Raw genomic sequence first — 20044 nt, 5'->3', positions numbered from 1 at the left:
CCTGTATCGTTTGAGTGGTATTCACTGTTTGTCATGGGCCTGGTAACTAAATCACCAGTAGTTTCTAGAAATTTACATGATCCAAGTTGATGGATTGAAACCAGCAATCACATTTTATTTTTATACAGGTTAATTTAACTCAGTGGTTCTCAGTCCTGGGCGCTCATTAGAATCATTTGGGGAGCTGCTTAAAAGAAAATAACAACTAATACTCGGTCCTACTTGCAGATAGTTAGTCACATCTGTAATTTTAAAAGCTCCACCTCCAACTCAGGATTTTGAAGGGTGGCTGGGGTCGAGACCATTGCATTTTCTTGACTGCTGTATTTCTGGGTTTCTTGGCTGTGCTTTCCCTGTGTGTTATGGAAACACAGAGTCAGTTTGTCAGTATGTGCTTGTGCACGTGGTATCTTGTGTGCACCCCACAACTACGGCGGGTCTTACAGAGTTCAGACCATGGCTTATGGGCTGCTTGAGATTAGCCAGAGTTTTGGTACCATCTGAAAAGCATTTTCTGGCCATAAAGGTGAAAATGCCCTCTGATTTCAGTGAATGAGAATAGTTTAACGTTCAGTGTTGTTCTTTGCCTTGCTGGTGAGCCTAAACAGGATCCCCATGACTTTCGGTGGAATTACATAGGCACTTATTAAAGGCTTCCTGTTGCCTGCCATTCTGAGCACTGAAGAGGACCCTAGATAAGAGTGTGGCATGAGGAGACTCACATGAAACAGAGAAAACAGAGGGCAGGATGTAATATTTTGGTCAGGACAATGAGGGGAAAAGGAGATCTCAGTGGAATCGTGTCATAGGAGAAACTATAGAGGAACGAGAATTGGTGCCAAGGCTTGATGAGGGGTGGGTAGAATTTAACTGGCAAAGGTAGCTGAAATTCTAGGCCTGTAGAACAATCTAGTAAAGAAGGCCACCAAAGTGGGAATAATTATATCAATAGACCACTCTTAATGGTAGGAGTTGAGCAGAAAAAAATCCCACAAGAAGAATCTGTCCACATTCATCAAGAAGGACCCCCAAATGCCTGCTTGAGGGGCTGGGCCTTGACTGGAGAAGCTTTGCAAAGCCCTGGTTTACAAAAGTGAGCCATGGTGAAGAGAAGTGGCTGCTTCTGGGTGGGGAGGTTATCTGGAAAGGTTGCAGGGGGTTGGGGGGGAACATGGATTTATTGGGTTGTTAGAAATGTTCTGTATCTTAGTTACGGAGGTGTTTACACAAGTATTTGCCCAAACTCAGCAACTCTACACTTAAAGCTTTTTCAATTTATTGTATATAAAGTCTACCTGGAGGTCAGATGCTGTTTGTCTGGCATTTGGGAACCTTTGAGAGATTTTAGGAAAGTCTGCAGCACATGAGCCAAGACAGGCCATTTGTATGGAAAAGCTGCTGGAATCAGCTTGGGTGGGCCTACAAGTTGGGTGGGTCAGGGTCTCAGGAATCACCAGAACGAGGTTAACAGTGTGAGCCAGGTTAATAGAGACTCAGATCGGTGTTTCCTGCTGGCTCTGTACTGGGAGGACTCAGGAAAGGGACAGTGGCCCCCGCCAGCACTTCTGTTTGGGAGAAAGCTGTCCTTCCGACCCTCCCCCACCCCTAGGTCAGACAATTCAATTTCTCCCTGATGTTCCTGGTGCCTTTCCAGCTGCTGCTCCAGCACTGAATGAACACAGGGATTTCCTTCACTATTGCCTACTTTTGTGTATGTTTAATATTTCAGTAATAATAAACTACTAATGTATTTTAAAAATTATTGTTTTTTAATTTGAAAATGCTTAGTGAAGGGTTTCTCTAAAGTGTTCTGACACTGGGGATTAACTACTGAGACTTTAGAGGTTGCTGTAGTACTTTCAAAGTAATGATGAATGTACTCTGAGGAGGGGTGAAGATAAATGCCATTTTGTTTAGTTGGCTTAACGTAAGTCAAAGGCATTTTAGACATCTTATACTTGCCATTGGGGGGCAGACACATCAGGTCATGGGGCATTAAATGCTGTTTGGAGAGCTGCAGTCAGTATTGTGTGTGTGTGTGTGTGTGTGTGTGTGTGTGTGTGTGTGTGGTGGAGGGAGGTGGATGTGTGACGGAATCACCGGGCGCCCCCTGTGTCTTCAGAGACAGAGGAGCCGGTGCGGTGCTATTGATTAGTGGGCAAAGTGTTGTTCACAGAGTTGCAAAGTGTGAGCCTACTAGCTCCCTGGCCTCTGGCAAGTCAGTGAACCTCCCCGGCCTTCAGAATTCTTAGCTTGGAAAAACAAGAACTAAAATTTAGATAATTCCTAACCCTTCACATGAACCCTTTTCTTCCCTGCACCCCCTTATTAATTTCAGTGTCATTGTTTTGAACAAATGGTTTCCAAAGTGGAACAACTGCATCAGCGTCTCTTGTGAATGGGTCAGTGGAGGATGTCAGAAATGCCAAGATCGATGGAATGATTTTCTGGCAGCAGGTGCCTGGGGATCTGCATTTTAACAAACATCCCAGATGAGTCTATGAGCACTGTAGTTTGAACAGAACCGTTTTGTAGGCTCTCACAGTTCTTTTTCTTCTGATTGCCTTGGGATACAGTCAGTACTTAAATTCCTTTGAAGGATGTAAGGGGTTTCAAAGCTTTTCTTTAAAGAATGTTGTGATTTAATTCTCATCATATACATTGTGGGTAGATTTCAGTTTTGTATTTGTATTAGTAACTTATGTTATAATGTGTAACTTAGAAAATAACAGAGACACAAATAAGAAAAAATTACAAAACCTAGAATTCTTTAGCCTTACGAAAATAGTGTTAAGCAGGTTTGTTTTGCACATCCTTCCAGACTTTTTCTAATATGTATACATACAAACATAATTATTTACCAAAATAGGTTTGTTTTCCTTATACTCTTTTATAACTTTTTTTAAAAACTCACCAACACATTGTGCTCATCTTTCTGGGTGGATGAAGTGCCACCCACCCACGTCACATTTGGAGCGGCTGCGTGCAGTCCTGTGTGTGAACGGGCCAGGGCTCATGTTACCAGTGTGCTACCGGCACTCCATGTGCCCACCTCTGTTCGTTGTTTCACCCATGGGAGTGCCCACCATGGGATGGGCATTCTTCCAGGTGCTCTGTACGTCCTCAGCGTACAGTTTTTAGAAATCAAATTGCTAAGTCAAAGAATTTTTTTCATTCATTTTATAAAACTGATTTGGAACTCAGTGAATCAGTCAATATTCACTATACGAAAAAATGGCAAATACAGGGAAAAGTTAAAATCCCCATAGCTTTCAGATAACTTTCCATTTTTTGTGTAAATATATTCATGTGTTTTAATAGGATTATACCATACAGAGAATTTTAATGCCTGCTTTTGTCATTGAACCATATTGTAAACAACTTTCCATGTCAGGCATATTGAAAATTCTGTGATGTGCCTACATACATTAATTGTATAATGTTTCATCCGATTTTTCTGCTTCAAATATTAAGTACCTGACAAATGCAAAAGCAATCCACTCGGTGTGGTAAGAGGAGCAAACTTGATTAGAACTATTTGGTGTCCTTGAATTATTTACAGACTAGATGGGAGCTCTAATGCAGCCAAACAGATCATCAGTGCTTCGTTTTCTAGGTCCTGCGAGTGGGTAGGAAAGATGTGCTGGGACTGATTCAGAGAAAGGCAAGTTCTTTTTGGTTCGGGAAGTGAGGGAAGGCTCAGAAGAGGAAGTGACAGGAGGGTCTGACTGTGTGGAGAGGGGGAAGAAGGAGCATGCCAGGTAGGAGAAGATCATATGGCAACTAGTTCCGTCTACCGGGATGCAGCCCCATCCCAAAAGTACCACAGGTGTAGAAGGAAATAAATTCAGAGAGGTGAGTTGGTGCCAGGTTGCAATGATCTAGAGTATCTGGCTAAGCAGTGCAGACTGTTCCTGAGTGGTGGGGAGCTTCTTTGGTGTAAGGGTGGGATTTGGGCTGAGCGGGAGTGCTGCTCTGCAGCAGTGTGTGGGGAGAGGGGAAGGGAGGAAGCGGGACTGTCAGGATGCTACGCTGGTGGCCCAGAATAAGGCTAGGTGTGGCAGCCAGAGCAGGGAGAATGACAAGCTGTGGCAGATCCGGATGTGGTGATAAAGGAAAAGATTAAGAGTCGAGAAGGCCTTGGGGGGTTTGTGTTAGGGTGGCTTGGATAGTAGTCCCATTTGTACAGAAAGAAATCGTGGAGTAAAGCACTTGAGAAAATGATGAGTTGCACAATTTTTTTTAACTGTTTAGCCCATTTTTTTGGTTCCAGCATCACACACTTCTACACCCTTCTCCTTGACAGGAAATAATTTGGAATATGCCTGTAAGTGTGGAGGCCTACAGTCAGGAGGACCATTAAATGCTCCTACTTCCCGACATGGACGAGAGGTGGGGTTCGCAGAAGGGGAGCCCATCGGCAGCCAGGACAGCTTCCCCTCTCAGGAAAGCACGCTGGCTGCGGTGAACCTGACAGATGACCAGATAGCCGCTGGCCTCTACGGTAACGGCCCACCCACAGTCCCTCTCAGTGTTAGGATTCCAGGGCCAGCACTGCCCACATTCCAGTGTGACGTCAGTGTCCTTGTATGCTGACCTGGCGGAGTGGTATACGGTTGTCAGGAAGGTAGACCTAGGATAGTTTTAAGATGACTAAAGCAAGAGCTGTGCAGTATACCCTTAAGAAAACTCACCTGATTTTATGAGTTACGAAATATCTTAAACAGCGTTTCATTCTTTCACAGTCTAGAAGGCATACATTGTTCCCAGGTTATTTCTACTGAAATATAATAATAATAATGATTATTTTAATGTGTAATGGCTTTTGAAAATTAAATGAGACACGTCATTTTATAAATAGTAAAACTGACACAGACGTTGGTTTTCACTACTTTTGCTGTGTCTGAACGTGCCAATGGTTTGTCTTTTCCATACAAAACATTATTGATGGAGCTTTGAATTATTTTCTTTGCACGCACACAAGTTTCCAATGATTTTGTGTAGGTTTCTTATATATACATGTGAAGATGTATATTTACACGAATTAGGGAAAATAATAAATGTACATGAGGAAAGGTTACCCGTTCACTTAACTTGTATGGATATGAGTTACATTAATTTTGATCACCCTGATTTACTTTATTTACCACAGTATGTACAAACAATGAGAGTACACTGAAGTCCATCATGAAGAAGAAAGATGGCAACAGAGATTCAAATGGAACGAAAAAGAATCTTCAGTTTGTTGGCATTAACGGAGGGTAAGGACAGGGTGGTGGTGCTGGCATGTACACGGTCTCTCTGTCTCCTTTGCCTCCTGCCTACTCCAGTTGTATTTATAGGAGCCTAGCCTGGGATGCCGCCACATCTCGGTGATGGAAGAGTCCCTTCTCAGAAAGGTGCATTTGGGCTTCTCTCCTCTCCTCTTCTTGTTCTCTTTAAGGATATGTCACTCTTGAAAGGATACCTGAAGAAGCTGAGCCATTTACATCTCATCTCTGATCTGAAAAAAAGTAGTCTTCAACAAAAGCAAGCAGGTTTCCTGCACTGTCGGACCACTTGTACTTACCTGTGTGAGAACTCAAACAAACAGAAAGAGACTGAGAGCAACGCTCCATGGCCAGTGGTAGCCGTTCACTCCTTCAGAGTGGGTCCCTGGGCTTGGCTCTCCACCTTCCCAAGCAGAGCAGTAGGGCCTCTCACCTGAAGAGCAGCCTGGCCCTGCCATCAGTGCTTGCTTTCCCAATAGAATGTTCATGAGTTATTTGTTCCTTCTCTTCTCATTGCCATAGGTAAATAGCTCAGCCTGTTTGCCCCCCTGGCAATTAAATCAAAGCCAATTAATCTATTAATTGGTACATAGCCTCGAGAACAAAGCAGTAGTACAAAGTTATTTGAGATAATATTTATAGTAAAGTGCACAAAGATTGAACTTCATGGTGACTATTTTCCACGTCTCAAGTTTTATTGGGTGATGCAGCCCAGGAGATTTTGGAGCACATATACTGGAGAAACTGTAGGTGACTATGTAATCTGTTTGCCTTGACACTGGGAGATTAATGGAGCAAAAAGGAAGAATAAAAGGGGGGAAGAAGGAACAGAAAAAAATGAACAACTACAGACCTGGTTTTAATAAGATAAATTTCTTTTGATTTATACTAAACTAGAGGTATTCTCTCTATATATAGTATATTTTTTTCTGCAAATGGTCTATGAAACCCATTGGCAACCCAGTTTACCCCTCTCAAATCAGAACCCATTCAAAACCACCCGGCTTTTAAATAGACCTTACTTTGAACTTCTCAGTACAGGGTCTAAAAATACTGGTGAAATTTCTGGAGTCAGTCTGCAGCTTTCTCTTCGTAGAAATTTCTGTCGCTGGGTCTTTATGGGCATACCTTGCATCTCCTGAACTCCCAATTGCCACCTAGGTATGAAACAACTTCAAGTGATGATTCCAGCTCAGATGAAAGCTCTTCTTCCGAGTCAGATGACGAATGTGATGTCATTGAGTATCCTCCTGAAGAAGAGGAGGAAGAGGAGGACGAAGACACTCGGGGAATGGCGGAAGGGCACCATGCAGTTAATATGGAAGGTTGCAAGTCCGCCAGGGTGGAAGATGAAATGCAGGTTCAAGAATGTGAACCTGAGAAGGTGGAAATCAGAGAGAGGTGTGGTACATTTCCCTCCCCTCCCCCAACCCCTCCTACATTTAATGTACTTCGGCAATAGAATTGGCCATTTAGGAGATTGTGCAGTTCTATGCATTTGTTTGGTCTTTCCATTCTCCAAAGGAAAGCTAAACTTTATCTGTTCCTCAGAGATACGTACATCTTGTGGTGCTATCAAGTACAAGTGCAGAAGAAGTTGATAACTCTTACATCTCTTGCAGTAGCAAAGGGAAAGGTTTGATGTATCCGGCCACCTTTGTGTCCTTTACCTGTTCGTTACCTAATTGTGGGTGTGGAGCCACCATCCGCAGAGCTATTAAGTGCCCCTGAAGTTCCCATTATTTCACCAACGCACCTTGTATTTAAAAGCATGTTAGAATTTTTGGCGACCAGCACGTTTCTTTTACGGTTTTAGATTTTACTGTTAGTCATTTATCTTGGTACAGTTTGTCAGTACTGTCATTACAGGGTCGTTGGGTGTGAGAGGGACAGTTTTTTGGCCTCAGCCAAAAACCACATTGACCGTAAAGATGATGTAATCCGTCACGTGCCTCTTTTTTGCTGCTCATTGAGCATTTGGGAGCACTGTAAGGAAGGATTTGGGAGTATCATAAACAGCAGCTGAAATACCACATAAAAACTCTGGTTGGCTGAAACAGGTACCTAAAAATGTAGTAAACTTTAAAGACTGTTAGAAAATTTAGCATCAATGTTTATAAAACAGGAAAGAATGGACAGATGGAAATTCAGTATGGTTTTTTACCATGTGAGTAATAAATGGAACATTTTAGAACACCTAACTCTTTAATTTGGCAAATGAAAGTTTAACTGCCTTAACACAAGGGTAAGTATTTTTAGTTTATATTTCCAAGTATTTTCAAATGACTCAATGTCTTGTCATCTGTTTTTTAACAGCTTTATTGAGATATAATTTCCATATCACATGTCATCTGATTTTTAAGTTTCTATTTTCATGTGGCTTCCCGGCCAGCACAGTGGGTGTGTGGTGCTTCTGACCTCTTCAACCCCTTAAGAATAAAAAATACTTTTTAAGAACTTAGAACAAAAGGGATGAAAAAAATCTCCAAATGTTATTCCATATAATGCCATGAAGGTCAGACTAGTGAAGCCAAAAGCCACCTTCGTGAGAAGACGTGAGCACTGGCTGGAAGCGCTAGCGCAGTGTGATGGCGTCAGCACTTGGCTGCCTAGGGACACCCGGACTGCCTCCAGGGGGGCGTCTGTACTGCCATGACCTTGGCTCGGTGTGGGGCCTCTTGTCTGTTAAAGCATTATAGAGTTTAAGATGAAAATGCCTTTCCTTTTGTGGCCAATCATGAGCTGCTTTCTTTTGTTTTTCCCCCTTTCAGGTATGAGTTAAGTGAAAAGATGTTGTCTGCATGCAACTTACTGAAAAATAACATAAATGACCCCAAAGCTTTGACCAGCAAGGATATGGTGAGTCTGGCCTACAGTGCAGTCCCCCGTCTGTGCAGAAATGCCCCAGTGGATGCCACTGTCAAGGCAGCTGTAACCTGCCCTTGGCCTGCTATTGCTGGCACACTTTCCTCCAGACTATTTCTAGCACGTGTGGGCAGAGCGAGCATCGTGCTGCCCTGCTCACTGGGTCACACTGTGGACCTTTTCCTCCGCCCAACCTCACATCTCCTTCTCTACCCTGTACTTTTCTTGGGGGCGGTGCATCTGTGAGGCATATACTTGTACATGGAAGGGAGGGCTAATTGCAGTCATTCATCACCTTTCTGTGTGTTCTGCTTCTACTTACAAAACCTTGTGATCCAGGGAGCAGGATCCCAGGATTTTATCTTTCTAAGTTAGCATATGTTTTGTTTTGTTGTGTTTTTAAACCTATCTGGGCCATGGTCAGCATTCCTTTTAATTATGAAACTGCATATTATGTTCTGATGTGGAATGCAGGCCGCCACTATTTTTAAACCTAGAAATAACTGCACTTGTCATCTTCTCACAGTTTGAGAGATTCAAAAGCAAATAGCCAAGAGGCTGACGGTTGCCATAGTAAGTGTGATGGCACAACATCGGACAGATAAACATTTCTGTGGCAGTGGCAAATCTGACCCATTGCCAAGTCTGTCGCTGTCTCATGCATTGGCGAAGTTTTGATGTGTGGCTTCTTGCATAGATAGGTCAGACCAGCTCTCTGGTTGACAGCTGTATTCACTGCATTGAGAAATGCAGGGTTTTTGTGTGTTGTTTTAGATAGTAGTGTGCATTTGAATCTGCATTTTAGCAGTAGATTTAATGTGAAGTTTTATGCTGGTTAACTTAAGTTAGCAGCTAGTAAAAAGCTTGATTTATAAGGCTCACAATATTATAGAGTTATAAAACCAAAAAATTACACCAAGAAGGGATTTAAGGGGTTATCTAACCCTGGAGAGGCAGCTACGTTTCCTCCTGCACTACAAATACCATCTGAAGAAGAATTGGCGGTGACTGTCCCAGGTGTGAGAAGAGCATGGGTGTCTGTGCCCAGCAGGCCATTCTCTCTGGTTTGTCCTGCTGTAACTGAGGCCCTAAAGAGTACAAGTCTTGTCTAGGGTGTCAGCTACTAGTTAGTGCTGGCACTAGATGATACCTGTCTTGAGTACTGGTCCATGTTGTTGTTTTTTTTAATTCCAACTAAATCATATTACCCTATTATATGGTATCTTAAAAAAGAAAAGTAGTGTCATCTCATATTTGTTTACGTTGCTATAGAAATTTAAATTTATCAGAGCCCCAAGTCTTGACATTCAGTTTCATGTGCTGAAAAAGGAGCGTGGCAGGGATATTTACAGAAGGAAATACTCCATAAGGTTCCTGGCCTCGGTGGGCCATAGAACCGCATGCTGAACTCCGTCTGTGATAAACTGAATGCTGGTCTGTACCTTGGCCTCAAATAGTAAAACCATGAAACATCACTACAGTGTTAATATTTCCCACTAGGTTTAAACTGAACCAAAAACTAGTGCTTTCAGGCTCCAGATTTTATAGCTATAATATACCTTTTCTTTAATAATTCTCAAAATACTAACTAGTTTATGTGGTCTTCAGGGAGGACTTGACATTTCTACAACCCCAGACTGCCAGACATTGTCAGGCACGCATTCTGGGATCAGAATATTTTTGTTTATTGAATATCCATTTAGTGAAAATAGTGCTCTAAGTACTGTGCTGTGAAAAGTAGTGGATGGTGTCAGGGCCGTGTAACCCTTATAGGACACTGGTTGCTTAGCAGTAACAGAGTCATGACAACCAGATGACATGATTTTCCTTCCTTCCTTGGAATGCCAAAGAAATAGAAATCTGAAGATATAAAAGAGAGCAGAAGAAAAGAAAAAAAAAAGATGCATTCTTTCTTGGCCAGGACCCATTTCATGAGTGCCCAAAACCTGCGAATGGGCTGAAACTAACAGTGATCAGTACCAGGGAGATAGAGGGGGAAGCTCCACAATCCCAAACTTTCTGTAGGAAGAGGACTTCTTGGGTTCTAGTTACATAGGCAATCCACCTCTCTTTGATTTAATTTTAACCTTATAAAGAGCAAGCAAAGCACAAATGAATGGTAAACTTATATAAAACAGAGCCCATGAAAAATATCATAGTTACCCCCATCACCAGCACTGGCTGTGCCCAGTCTACCTTGAACTTCATGTGGTGCAAGTTTGACCTGATCATCCATGCAGCTCTTGCCATGTTCATGTGTTCACGCCCCGAGAGGAGGTGAGTGGGGCTGATGAACAAATGCAGGTGTTCTTACTAGGAAATGTTCACTTGTCTCAGGTCTGCTTTCTGCCTCCTCTCTGTGGCTGAGCATTTGTATTTAACATTGGAGTGGGGATTAAGTTGGCTACATTCTCATGGTCTCCCAGCCCAGTGCTCTGGCGATGTTGGAGGAGTCAAGGTTGGTCAGGTTAGGAAGGAAGCAGCATAATTAAATGTGGGTTAAGTAAGTTCTTCTGTCCCAGTTACAGTGAAAATCATTTGCAAGGCCAAAGTAACTACATAATTGTAATAGTTCAGTAATAAATAGAACCAGGCCTAAGAGTTTTACATGTATTGCCTCATTTGTTCTCACCATAAACACTGTGAAGGGATGCTATTTTTATTGTCCTCATTTTGCAGATGAAGAAACTGAGGCACAGAATAACTGTTTTTCCCAGGGTCTTAAAGAGCTCATAAGTGGCAGAGTCAGATTTTGAACTCTTGTACAGTGTGCCTGTGGCCTCCTTTATAGAAGTCAGAATATGTTTATGGTTTAAAATCAGGAAGGATGTTCCAGTTTGGAATTTGAGGCTTCCCTTAGTGCTCTGGGTTTCGTTAGTTGTTTCTGTGAGCCAATTCTAACTGCATATACTTTGACTATAAAAGGCTTGGCTTCTTGGGCTTTCAGCTAAGTCTCAGAAAGCCTATAAATAGAAGAACTCAGGGGGAAGGTGGGGACTGGATGAAAGAAGGTGAAGGGATGAGCCGAAGAATACGTGTGCATAACTTGTAGACACAGACAGCAGTGTGGTGACGGCCGGGAGTGGGGGGTGCTGAGGGGCAGCAGGGGCTGGGTGGAGGTGGGCAAAGGGGGAACATGGGGACATCGGTAACAGAGCCAACCATAAAAATAAACTTAAACAAAAAAAGAGGGACCAATGGCGCTCACTTGGTGTCTTGGCAGAGGTTCTGTCTGAACACCCTCCAGCATGAGTGGTTCCGTGTGTCCAGCCAGAAGTCGGCCGTCCCGGCCATGGTCGGGGACTACATAGCCGCCTTCGCGGCCATCTCCCCGGACGTCCTGCGTCACATCATCAACATGGCCGACGGCAACGGCAACACGGCCCTTCACTACAGCGTGTCTCACTCCAACTTCGAGATCGTGAAGCTGCTCTTGGATGCTGGTACGTTGGCTGCCCCTGTCTGTTCTCTAAGAGCCCTCGGGCTGTGACTCTTCTCAGAGAAGCTGGTTGGTCTGCTCCTCGATTCTGTAACCATCCTCCATTGCTTTTCCACACGATGTGGCAAGGTTGTCGTCCTTGACTCACCGTAGGAGGACTGATGTTTCAACAAAGCTGAGTGACACAGATTCCAGATCTGTTTTGAAAGGAGGTTTGGGGGCTGTTCTTGCTGCGGTTGCGTTGCCTGCAGCGAGGTGTATCCCTGGGAATGACATGACTCACATTCCCTCCGCAGTTGAAGCGCGCAGGCCGGGCGGGCCGGCTCTCTGGAGGCAGCATGCTGCTTGTGGGGCCGGAGCCTCGGCTTCGGGGTTCAGGGGCTGCGTGGTCGGCTCTGGCTCCTCGACCTTCGTCCAACAGTCTCAGCAGGGTGTGCGGTTAGTCAAGGTGGGGGCCCAGCAACGTCACCGGCACGGATTATGATGCAGTCATCCCCCCTACCCACAAGTGCACCCAAAGTGTTATTCTTGCATCTGAACCGTAGCAATGAGAATTGTGGAGATTCTTGCTTGTAATTGGAATTTGTCATCCCAGAATATTGCCAATGGCTGTGTTACGGATGAAATGTGGAGGTGCTGCAATGAAGGGTCTCTTTGAGAAATAATGAGCTTTCAGCTTACTCAAGTGGAGCCACCCAGTGGTCCACATAGTTCCCACATTATTTTTACTTATTTGTGAAATACCTGTTTTTACTTCTCGTGTGTGACTGCCACAGAATTCATAATGCCTCAGTCTAATTAGTGAAAACACAGTACAGGCATCTGATTTGGAGTATGGCTGTAGTCGTCTGGGTTTCTCATATTGCTTCTTGACCCAGTGGTCATCTTTTTTTCTTCTGCTTTATGGGGGCTGGATTAATGCAGAGAAGCAACCGAGCAGATTGGTTCATTTTTCCTTGTAGTTTGCTTGCTCCCAGTGTCGGGGCCATGTTAGGATAAAATGGACTCCATCTTTCGGGAAGGAATTCCAAGCCTCCTTCCCTTCAGACGTTCCAGACTCTAAACAGAGCTGGTGATACTGTCAGACCAAGTTCTGGTTTAAACAAAGACGTGGACAGGATCCAAGAAAGCAAAAAAACCCCACAAGATTTCAGGATTACTCCTGAAAGGAACAATGTACCTATCCTTGGAGATACATGTGGGCAAGATATTTTGGTAAATTAAATTATTTTAATTAATTCCATTATCAGGTTGCTTTGGTTAATCACTTTTCTGGACTGACTTTTTACTGCTCACCATGGCAGGCTGAGATTGTGGCTCCATCGGGCGTGTTTGTGAATCTAAGATACACAGCGTCTGTGGAGAACTGAACGTCCCAGACCCTGAGGCACCTCGGAGACCGAGTCTGCTCACCTGCTTCTGCGTCACACAGCTTCCCCTTCTCCATAGTAAAAATACACCCTGTAGCAAGTGCCCTGTGTCCCCAGGGTACAGGTGTTTTGGAACTCAAGGAAAGGTTTCGTGGTACCTTCTCTCTTCACTCTGTGTGATGGAAACATCCTAAACACGTTAACTGTATTTGGTCACACGTGAAAGTGTCTTTTCTGCACCCTCCATCCCTTTCATTTTACTAGAAGGTGCCAAAGGAATTTAAAAATGCCGAAGAATAATTTCACCCCAGAAGATCTCTTAAGAATTATAGGAACAGGAAAGGTCTGGTTTGCAGGGTCTGTTAGACCCAGGCAGTTTCTTAGGGGACTTCACTGTATCTGCTCCCAGACCAGTCTGACTCTGCTTCCAGAGTCAGTGTCATGTGACTGAAACTCTGCTTCTAAGGGCCTCGGGCAAGTCAGACTGGTAAACCCGGGGTCCCAGAATGAGTTGTGGTTTCTTAAGGGGGCAATGCCTTATTCAGAGCTCCAAACACAAGACTTCACAGATCTTTTTCACTTGTAGCTCTCACTACCTTCTTTACTCCAAAACAGAGGTTTCCTAATTACAGGTTAATGTCAGTTCCCACACTATTGTTCATTCTTCACAGCAGCCATTGCTTAGGCCTCCCAGACCTCCAGGCTGTTACAGTCCAACCACCAGTTGCTAACAAGACGTGCTTGAAAGCTCACCATTGCCTCAGGCCTCATGAAATACCCACAGAAAGTTTTTTTGTTTGACATAAAAAACCTCCCACATTTCTTTCCAATCCATTCTTGGACTTTGACCACCTGAGGCCATTTCACTGGATTCTTCCAAACACCCTGTCTTCAGTTCATGTTAGGAGATGGCTTCTCCCTAAAAAATAAAAAACAAACCTTGTCTTTGCAGATGTGTGTAACGTGGATCACCAGAACAAGGCGGGGTACACCCCCATCATGCTGGCAGCCCTCGCCGCCGTGGAGGCAGAGAAGGACATGCAGGTCGTGGAAGAACTCTTCGGCTGCGGGGACGTGAACGCCAAAGCCAGCCAGGTGAGCACTTTCTTCCCGCCCACTCACGTTCGTGCTTGCTGACGCAGCCCTGACGTGCTCTGGTCCCCACACCGCACCTCCCGCCACTGAGCACTTGCTCACTGGCCTGGCCCCAAGTCCACGTGGCTTCCCTGGCAGTCCAGGATGACCAAGCACACTGATGACATACTGACTTAAACTTCCCATTGGAAACTTCGCTGTCCTTTGCCTTGCGGTGCATGTTTGGAGCAGTGTGTACATAAACTTGAGGTCAGCCTGCATGCAAGTGACTGGGAGTCCCCAGCATCTACCAGGCGACTAGTGTCTTCATACCGGGTGCTAAATGCCCTGGGTTCAGATGTGTTTGTAGTTTGACTTGGTTAACCGTCTTCTGACTTTCCAGCTCCTTCATATAATGAGACAGAGCCACCAAGCTAAAGGGAAAAACTGACTCATTACTTTGTGACCTAACTTATTATCTCATTGCTCCTGAGAAGCCGGTTGCTCCATGCCTCCCACCAGCTTCCCCCAAGTGATTGCACATCCACTTTCCCCTCGGTCACCACGCTGCCTCCTCGCCCGCCCCACCCCGCCCCACAGCAGGGCCCCACTGTCGGCCACACCCTGCCAGCCTGTTACGTACTTCTGAAGTTCACTGTCATTTCTTGCCACAGGCAGGACAGACAGCCCTCATGCTGGCGGTCAGTCATGGGCGGATAGACATGGTGAAGGGCCTGCTGGCCTGTGGGGCTGATGTCAACATCCAGGACGACGAGGGCTCCACCGCCCTGATGTGTGCCAGCGAGCACGGGCACGTGGAGATCGTCAAGCTGCTGCTGGCCCAGCCGGGCTGCAATGGCCACCTGGAAGACAACGTAAGCCATCTCCGTCGGGCCCGCATGCCAGCCGACTGCAGGGACGGGCTCTGGGAGTGCTGCTCAGCCAGCAGGAGAGAACACACCCTCCTTGGTTCCCCTTGGGGATTTGTGTTGCCATCTATGGCCACCTCGCTTCATGGCCCAGTTTGGTGGCACTTACTGTGTGCCAACTAACACTCCACTACCCACAGCCAGAGGCAGAAAGAGAAATAGGCCTCACCCCCAAATTCATTAAAGGAAGAAGGTGATGGGCATGCACGGGCACTGCATATTAAAGGGGAAGAAACAGATTTGCGGTACAGAATCAGAATCAGTATAGGAACGTGTGAATCCACTGAGAGGACTAGGCCCTGACTGATTTGGAAGTCTGGATTCCTAGCCATACAAGCCGGTGCTATTGGGTGACTAGAACCATTATTACTACAGCGAAGCACTTTCCCACACAAGTGAAATTAAGGCAGGGGTGCCCTTCACTGGGGCCCATCGACATGATGTTCCGTCAGCTCGGGGATCTGGACTGTCTTGGCTTCCTCAGGCACATCTCCCCACTCCTGCTCAGGCTGTTCCCATGTCTCTACCCTCCCCTCCCCTGCCAGGCCCTGCGCGTCCCCCTTCACAGATAACCCCCTGACCATAGATAACCCCCTGACCAGGAAACATCCTAAGGAAAGCTGCTCCTCCGGATGTCTGCAGGCCAAAGAGGAGCAGCACTGGTAGGGGAAGGCACAGGAACTAACAACATTTGGGTGGTGACAGGGTTGAAAGTTCCAAAGACCACAGTGGTTGGGCTGGCTTGGTTCTGTCTTTGAAAGTTTATCTCTGTGAAGCACAGGTTTGGACCGGAGCTTCCCCTAACTCAAAACAGCAAAAGGTTACAGGGAAAACATCCTCCTCTGCAGTCAAGGGCAGGTCCCCTCGGGGCAGGTGCTTACTGGCAGAAGGGCTGACGCCTCCTGCAGCGGCAGACGCCCCACCGGAGCCCGAGCTGCAGTCAGACCACATGCTGTCCCTCACACAGGAGCACAGGGAGCGTTCCCAGCCCTCTTGCCTCCAGAACAGTTGTTTTCGTGTGTCTTTCGTTCGTTTGTTGGCTTTTACTTCTGCTCCCTCTCAGCAGAGAACAGCTTCCAGATATAGTAAGAAGAGGCCAGAGAGCCAGCGTGACTTCCAGTCACCTCAGCTAATTGTCTACTTCCTTATCCTTTAAAGCAGCAGGAGGGCATGCAGCTGGCCTCCCAGAATCCACAGAGTGGGAGGGAGGGACCACAGCATTCAAGCCCCATGCAAATGGTTTTCTGTGGCTAGCAACCTGAAAGGAATCCTTATTCCAAGACAACACAGCAAACAAATTATGCTGATTTTTGGCCTTGGTGGTCCTTTATATTTCTCTAAATCCCTGCAGTTTAATGGAAACCTAACATTTAATTGACCATTTTTCCTTCCCATGTTTAGAGTTTCCCTCATATTTCCATACACTACATTTCTGCAAGCCAGCGGGATCCGGTGCTTCCACACTGAGGTTACCCGAAGCACTCCCCAGGGTGGTTAGGGATGCAGGATCAGCTCTGTCTCTCCCCAGGAGGGAAGTTGAGATCTTTGGCATATTGCAGGATGTCAAAACGTACACCATGGTACAGGCCTGCTCATTTGTAATTATAAGAAAAAAAGAAACTAAAATATGCTCCTACCCCTGCCATCTCCTGCTGTCCCCTGTTCGTGGGCACAGTGGTTGAGTGAGGATTCTTCATGGGCAGCCTGCACTTGTTGAGGATCCACAGACCTGCCCACTAACCACTATGAGGCAGACAGAGGAAACGGGGCGATTGTCTGCTTGACCATGATTTCCTTGGGCCGGGGGGGGGGGGGGGCTGTGCCTCACTCATCCTTGTGTCCGAGGGGCTTAGCACAGAGAGGCCCAGAAGAGTTCCCGGGAGGACTGAACAAATGGCGAGATCTGGGGTCCCTGCCAATTACTGGAGGGTATTTTGTTTTGTTACCTTTTGGCTGTCTGGAAATTTGAGAAATCCAACACGACTTATTCTTTTCACCTTAAGGACGGCAGCACCGCGCTCTCGATCGCTCTGGAAGCAGGGCACAAGGACATCGCCGTTCTCCTCTACGCCCACGTCAACTTCGCCAAAGCCCCGTCTCCGGTCAGTGTTGTGCATTCGGCATTTGTTAACAAAGCCACCGGGCTGGTGGGCCCCCTTCCTTGGAGCTGATGGGAGGCACAGGTTTTATGATTCCGAAAGTGGGAGTTTTAGTCTGGAACACAGGAGTCCCTCACTTTTATCCCACCCGGAAGGCCAGGAGTGCTAACGGTTAGCACAGCACAGGCTCGGACCCCTTTTGTCCTCAGGAGACAGACACTCTCACACCCTCACATGAAGGGCTTATTCTGGGCAGAATTATTCAGATGGCATATCCTGAGCCCATGAATACCTATCGCCGTGTTCCTGGCATTTTTCCTAATACAGATCGTGAGAGTAGCAACCTGTGGTCCTATTCCTAGCAGATATAGTAAGAAGAAGCCATAGAGCCATGGTGACTTCCAGTCACCTCAGCTGACTGTCTACTTCCTTATCCTTACAGCAGCAGGAGGGCAAGCAGCTGGCCTCCCAGAATCCACAGAGTGGGAGGGAGTGAGGGACCACAGCATTCAAGCCACAGGCAAATTGTTTTCTATGACTATCAACCTGAAGGGAGTCCTTATTCCAAGACGACACAGAAAACAAATTGCGCCAGCAGGATGTTGACTTCCCAGGACAGCTGACGTGGCCCTGCTGAGCTCTGTGGGCTCCTGAGCGCCTCCTCCTGGGGGATCTGTGCTCTGTGCTCCAGCTCTCCTGGCCCTGGCTCTGGCTCACCGGTGGTTGTCAGCTGTGGTGGACAAAGTTCCTAAGTCAGAGTGGACACATCTGCCTGAGGACACTTACTAACCCCCAATTTTTGCCTTTCCTGGTCCCCAGGGCACCCCTAGGCTTGGAAGGAAGACATCTCCTGGTCCCGCCCACCGAGGTTCATTTGATTGAGTTTGTTCAAGTAGCCGTCCATGTACATGCCACCATTAAGCTGCTAACTGATCCTGTTGGGGTGACAGATGCTGAATGTAGACACATCGTGCCTGAGCTCACCAGCAAACAATGCGTAAAGCCAAGGACTGAACGCTGGGGCTGTCACAGTGGAGGCCGAGCCAGCGAGAGGTTGCACCCGCCTCCCTTCTGGCCACCTTCCCTCTCTGCAGGGCACATTTGACCCCCGTCGCTGTTGCTGCTGAGTCTCTGCTCCGTCATGTACATTTGTAGGAAACTGTAACCGGACCTGTGCGGGCAACTTCTGTTCCTCCTGTCCACCACCCCCACCGCCACCGCCACGAAGTGTCAGGTTCTTGTTGGCATGGTGTTTTAAATTTTTCCACAAGTATTTATATGTGCTGATGTGGAACCACGGGAAAGCTCTTCAAAAATTCCATTCCAGGATGGTTTTATTGATTTTTTTCTTTTGCCTTTATTATTTTAAAATATGTAAGTTGAGGTGACTTTGATCATCAGCAACTTGGACCTGGGCTGGTAGGTTTCTGGGCTAAAATTAAAAGATGAAACTCTAAAAAAGTATAACACTACAAAAGGAAATCTTTTCAGTTCGTTTTATCTGGGTGGATGTATTATATGACTTTATATGAAAGGTATCTATATAAAATTGACACAGTATTTTCAGCTTTTATATTCCATGGTAATAAAAAACATGAAGAACTACAGGTAACAGTACCACGTGTTTATTAATAATTGCACAGCCCGATAGCTAACGATAGAGGTTGAGCCCCGTTAGAGGAATTGGCGGTGTATCTGCCTCTAGAGAAACATAGTGTAGTTCCCCACATATTTATGGGTTCCTTCACACCATGTCACATTTACTTTGGTCTTACATGTATTTAAGTGTTTGAAGTGCCTTAGATTCTTGCCATATTTTCAAAATAAAATTTTATTAAGCTCTTCGCTTGTTCCTGCTTCATCTCTGACAGCTGTCTGCCCCGCTCCTATTGACTTACAGCAGCGGCAGCACAGGCTGGCGGGTGGATTGTGCAGGGAGGCTGAGTGCCCCGTCAGCTGGTCCTGTGCTCCGACCAGAGAAGATGTCTTCTGAGAGCTCTGAAAGTGCTGCTCGTTACTCAGGTTGCATGTCACGAGCCTGAAATGTAAGACCTTATTAGGCAAACAGTTATCAGACAGGTAATCTCCAGGGGGAGCCAGTGAGCTAACTCTTCTCACGTGCACAAGCACTAGACCTTGATTCTAATTTTGAGTGCAGCTGTTTGAAACCCATAACGGTGAGAAAAGAGAGATGAAGCAAGACAGACCTTTTTATTTCAGGTTGCTGTTGGCCCAACAGTGCCTGTTTTTGAGTCCTTTTTAAAAAGTAAAGGGGATCAAGCCCATCTCGTTAAAATGAAGCACAGTGGCCAAAATGCATACTCTGTGGGAGGTGCTGGTAGTGGCTTTTTAGGCCAGGGCATTTGTGAGAGCCGGTGCACTGGAAAAATATCACGGAGGCTTTTCTTAAACCTTCCTTCCTTTTCTTTCTTCCTCTCCTTCCTTCCTTTCATTTATTCATTACCAAGCTCAAGAAAAGGCCAGAGACTAGATTTTCCCAGCAGGGGTTGTGTCGTCACAGTGCTTGTAGCGGAGTGGCTGCTTTCATGAGCTCGGACGTTTGCATCTTTCAGAGAAAAATGTGGTTGGCACTGTGAAAAGCATTGCTGGCAATTCAGGCCACCTCAGGGCTGTAACAGACACACTCTCGGTTCACGCTGGGGCCTCTGGGGAGGAAGGGCCATCCTCTTCCATGACCCACGAAAACAAGGTCACAGCCACCTGGAGTCACGAGCACCTCCTTCCCTCCTGGGACAGATCTGCCAGCTCTGGGATTTGGGCTAAACTTTGGTTCAGATAGTTATTCAAGACCAACTGATAGTTATTCAGTTCCATCAGATCTGAATAAGCATAATAAATTAAAGCAGAAGAGTGTTTGTGTTGGAAGAAGAGTGGGCCTGGGAGTTTTCTGCTCCTTAACTCTGTGACGTGGAGGGCTGTATCTTACGTGGTGTGTGGTTTGGGAATTTTCTTTGTTCCATTTAAGAAAGGAAGGTAA

General features: G+C 46.0%; 1 protein-coding gene across 12 annotated transcripts in view; it reads left to right on the top strand.

The window, feature by feature from the left end:
* KANK1 (KN motif and ankyrin repeat domains 1) overlaps positions 1-18888 on the top strand; it is a 190414-nt gene extending 171526 nt beyond the window's left edge. For 5 of the 12 annotated variants that reach the window (XM_036021715.1, XM_036021716.1, XM_036021713.1 and 2 more), the window contains 8 exons: positions 4307-4504; positions 5153-5261; positions 8042-8129; positions 11359-11578; positions 13897-14039; positions 14693-14893; positions 16951-17049; positions 17866-18888. In XM_036021715.1, the coding sequence (XP_035877608.1) occupies positions 4307-4504; positions 5153-5261; positions 8042-8129; positions 11359-11578; positions 13897-14039; positions 14693-14893; positions 16951-17049; positions 17866-17928 (1121 nt within the window). In that variant the 3' untranslated portion in view covers positions 17929-18888. Of the gene's footprint in view, positions 1-4273; positions 4505-5152; positions 5262-6431; positions 6672-8041; positions 8130-11358; positions 11579-13896; positions 14040-14692; positions 14894-16950; positions 17050-17865 lie in introns of all 12 variants that reach the window. The other 7 variants (XM_036021714.1, XM_036021710.1, XM_036021717.1 and 4 more) reach the window with 3 other exon arrangements.
* The last annotated feature ends 1156 nt before the right edge of the window (positions 18889-20044 follow it).

Source organism: Phyllostomus discolor, chromosome 3 (genome assembly GCF_004126475.2).
Source record: "Phyllostomus discolor isolate MPI-MPIP mPhyDis1 chromosome 3, mPhyDis1.pri.v3, whole genome shotgun sequence".
In the NCBI taxonomy this organism is placed as follows: Eukaryota; Metazoa; Chordata; class Mammalia; order Chiroptera; family Phyllostomidae; genus Phyllostomus; species Phyllostomus discolor.
This window is presented reverse-complemented; position numbering and strand designations above follow the sequence as displayed.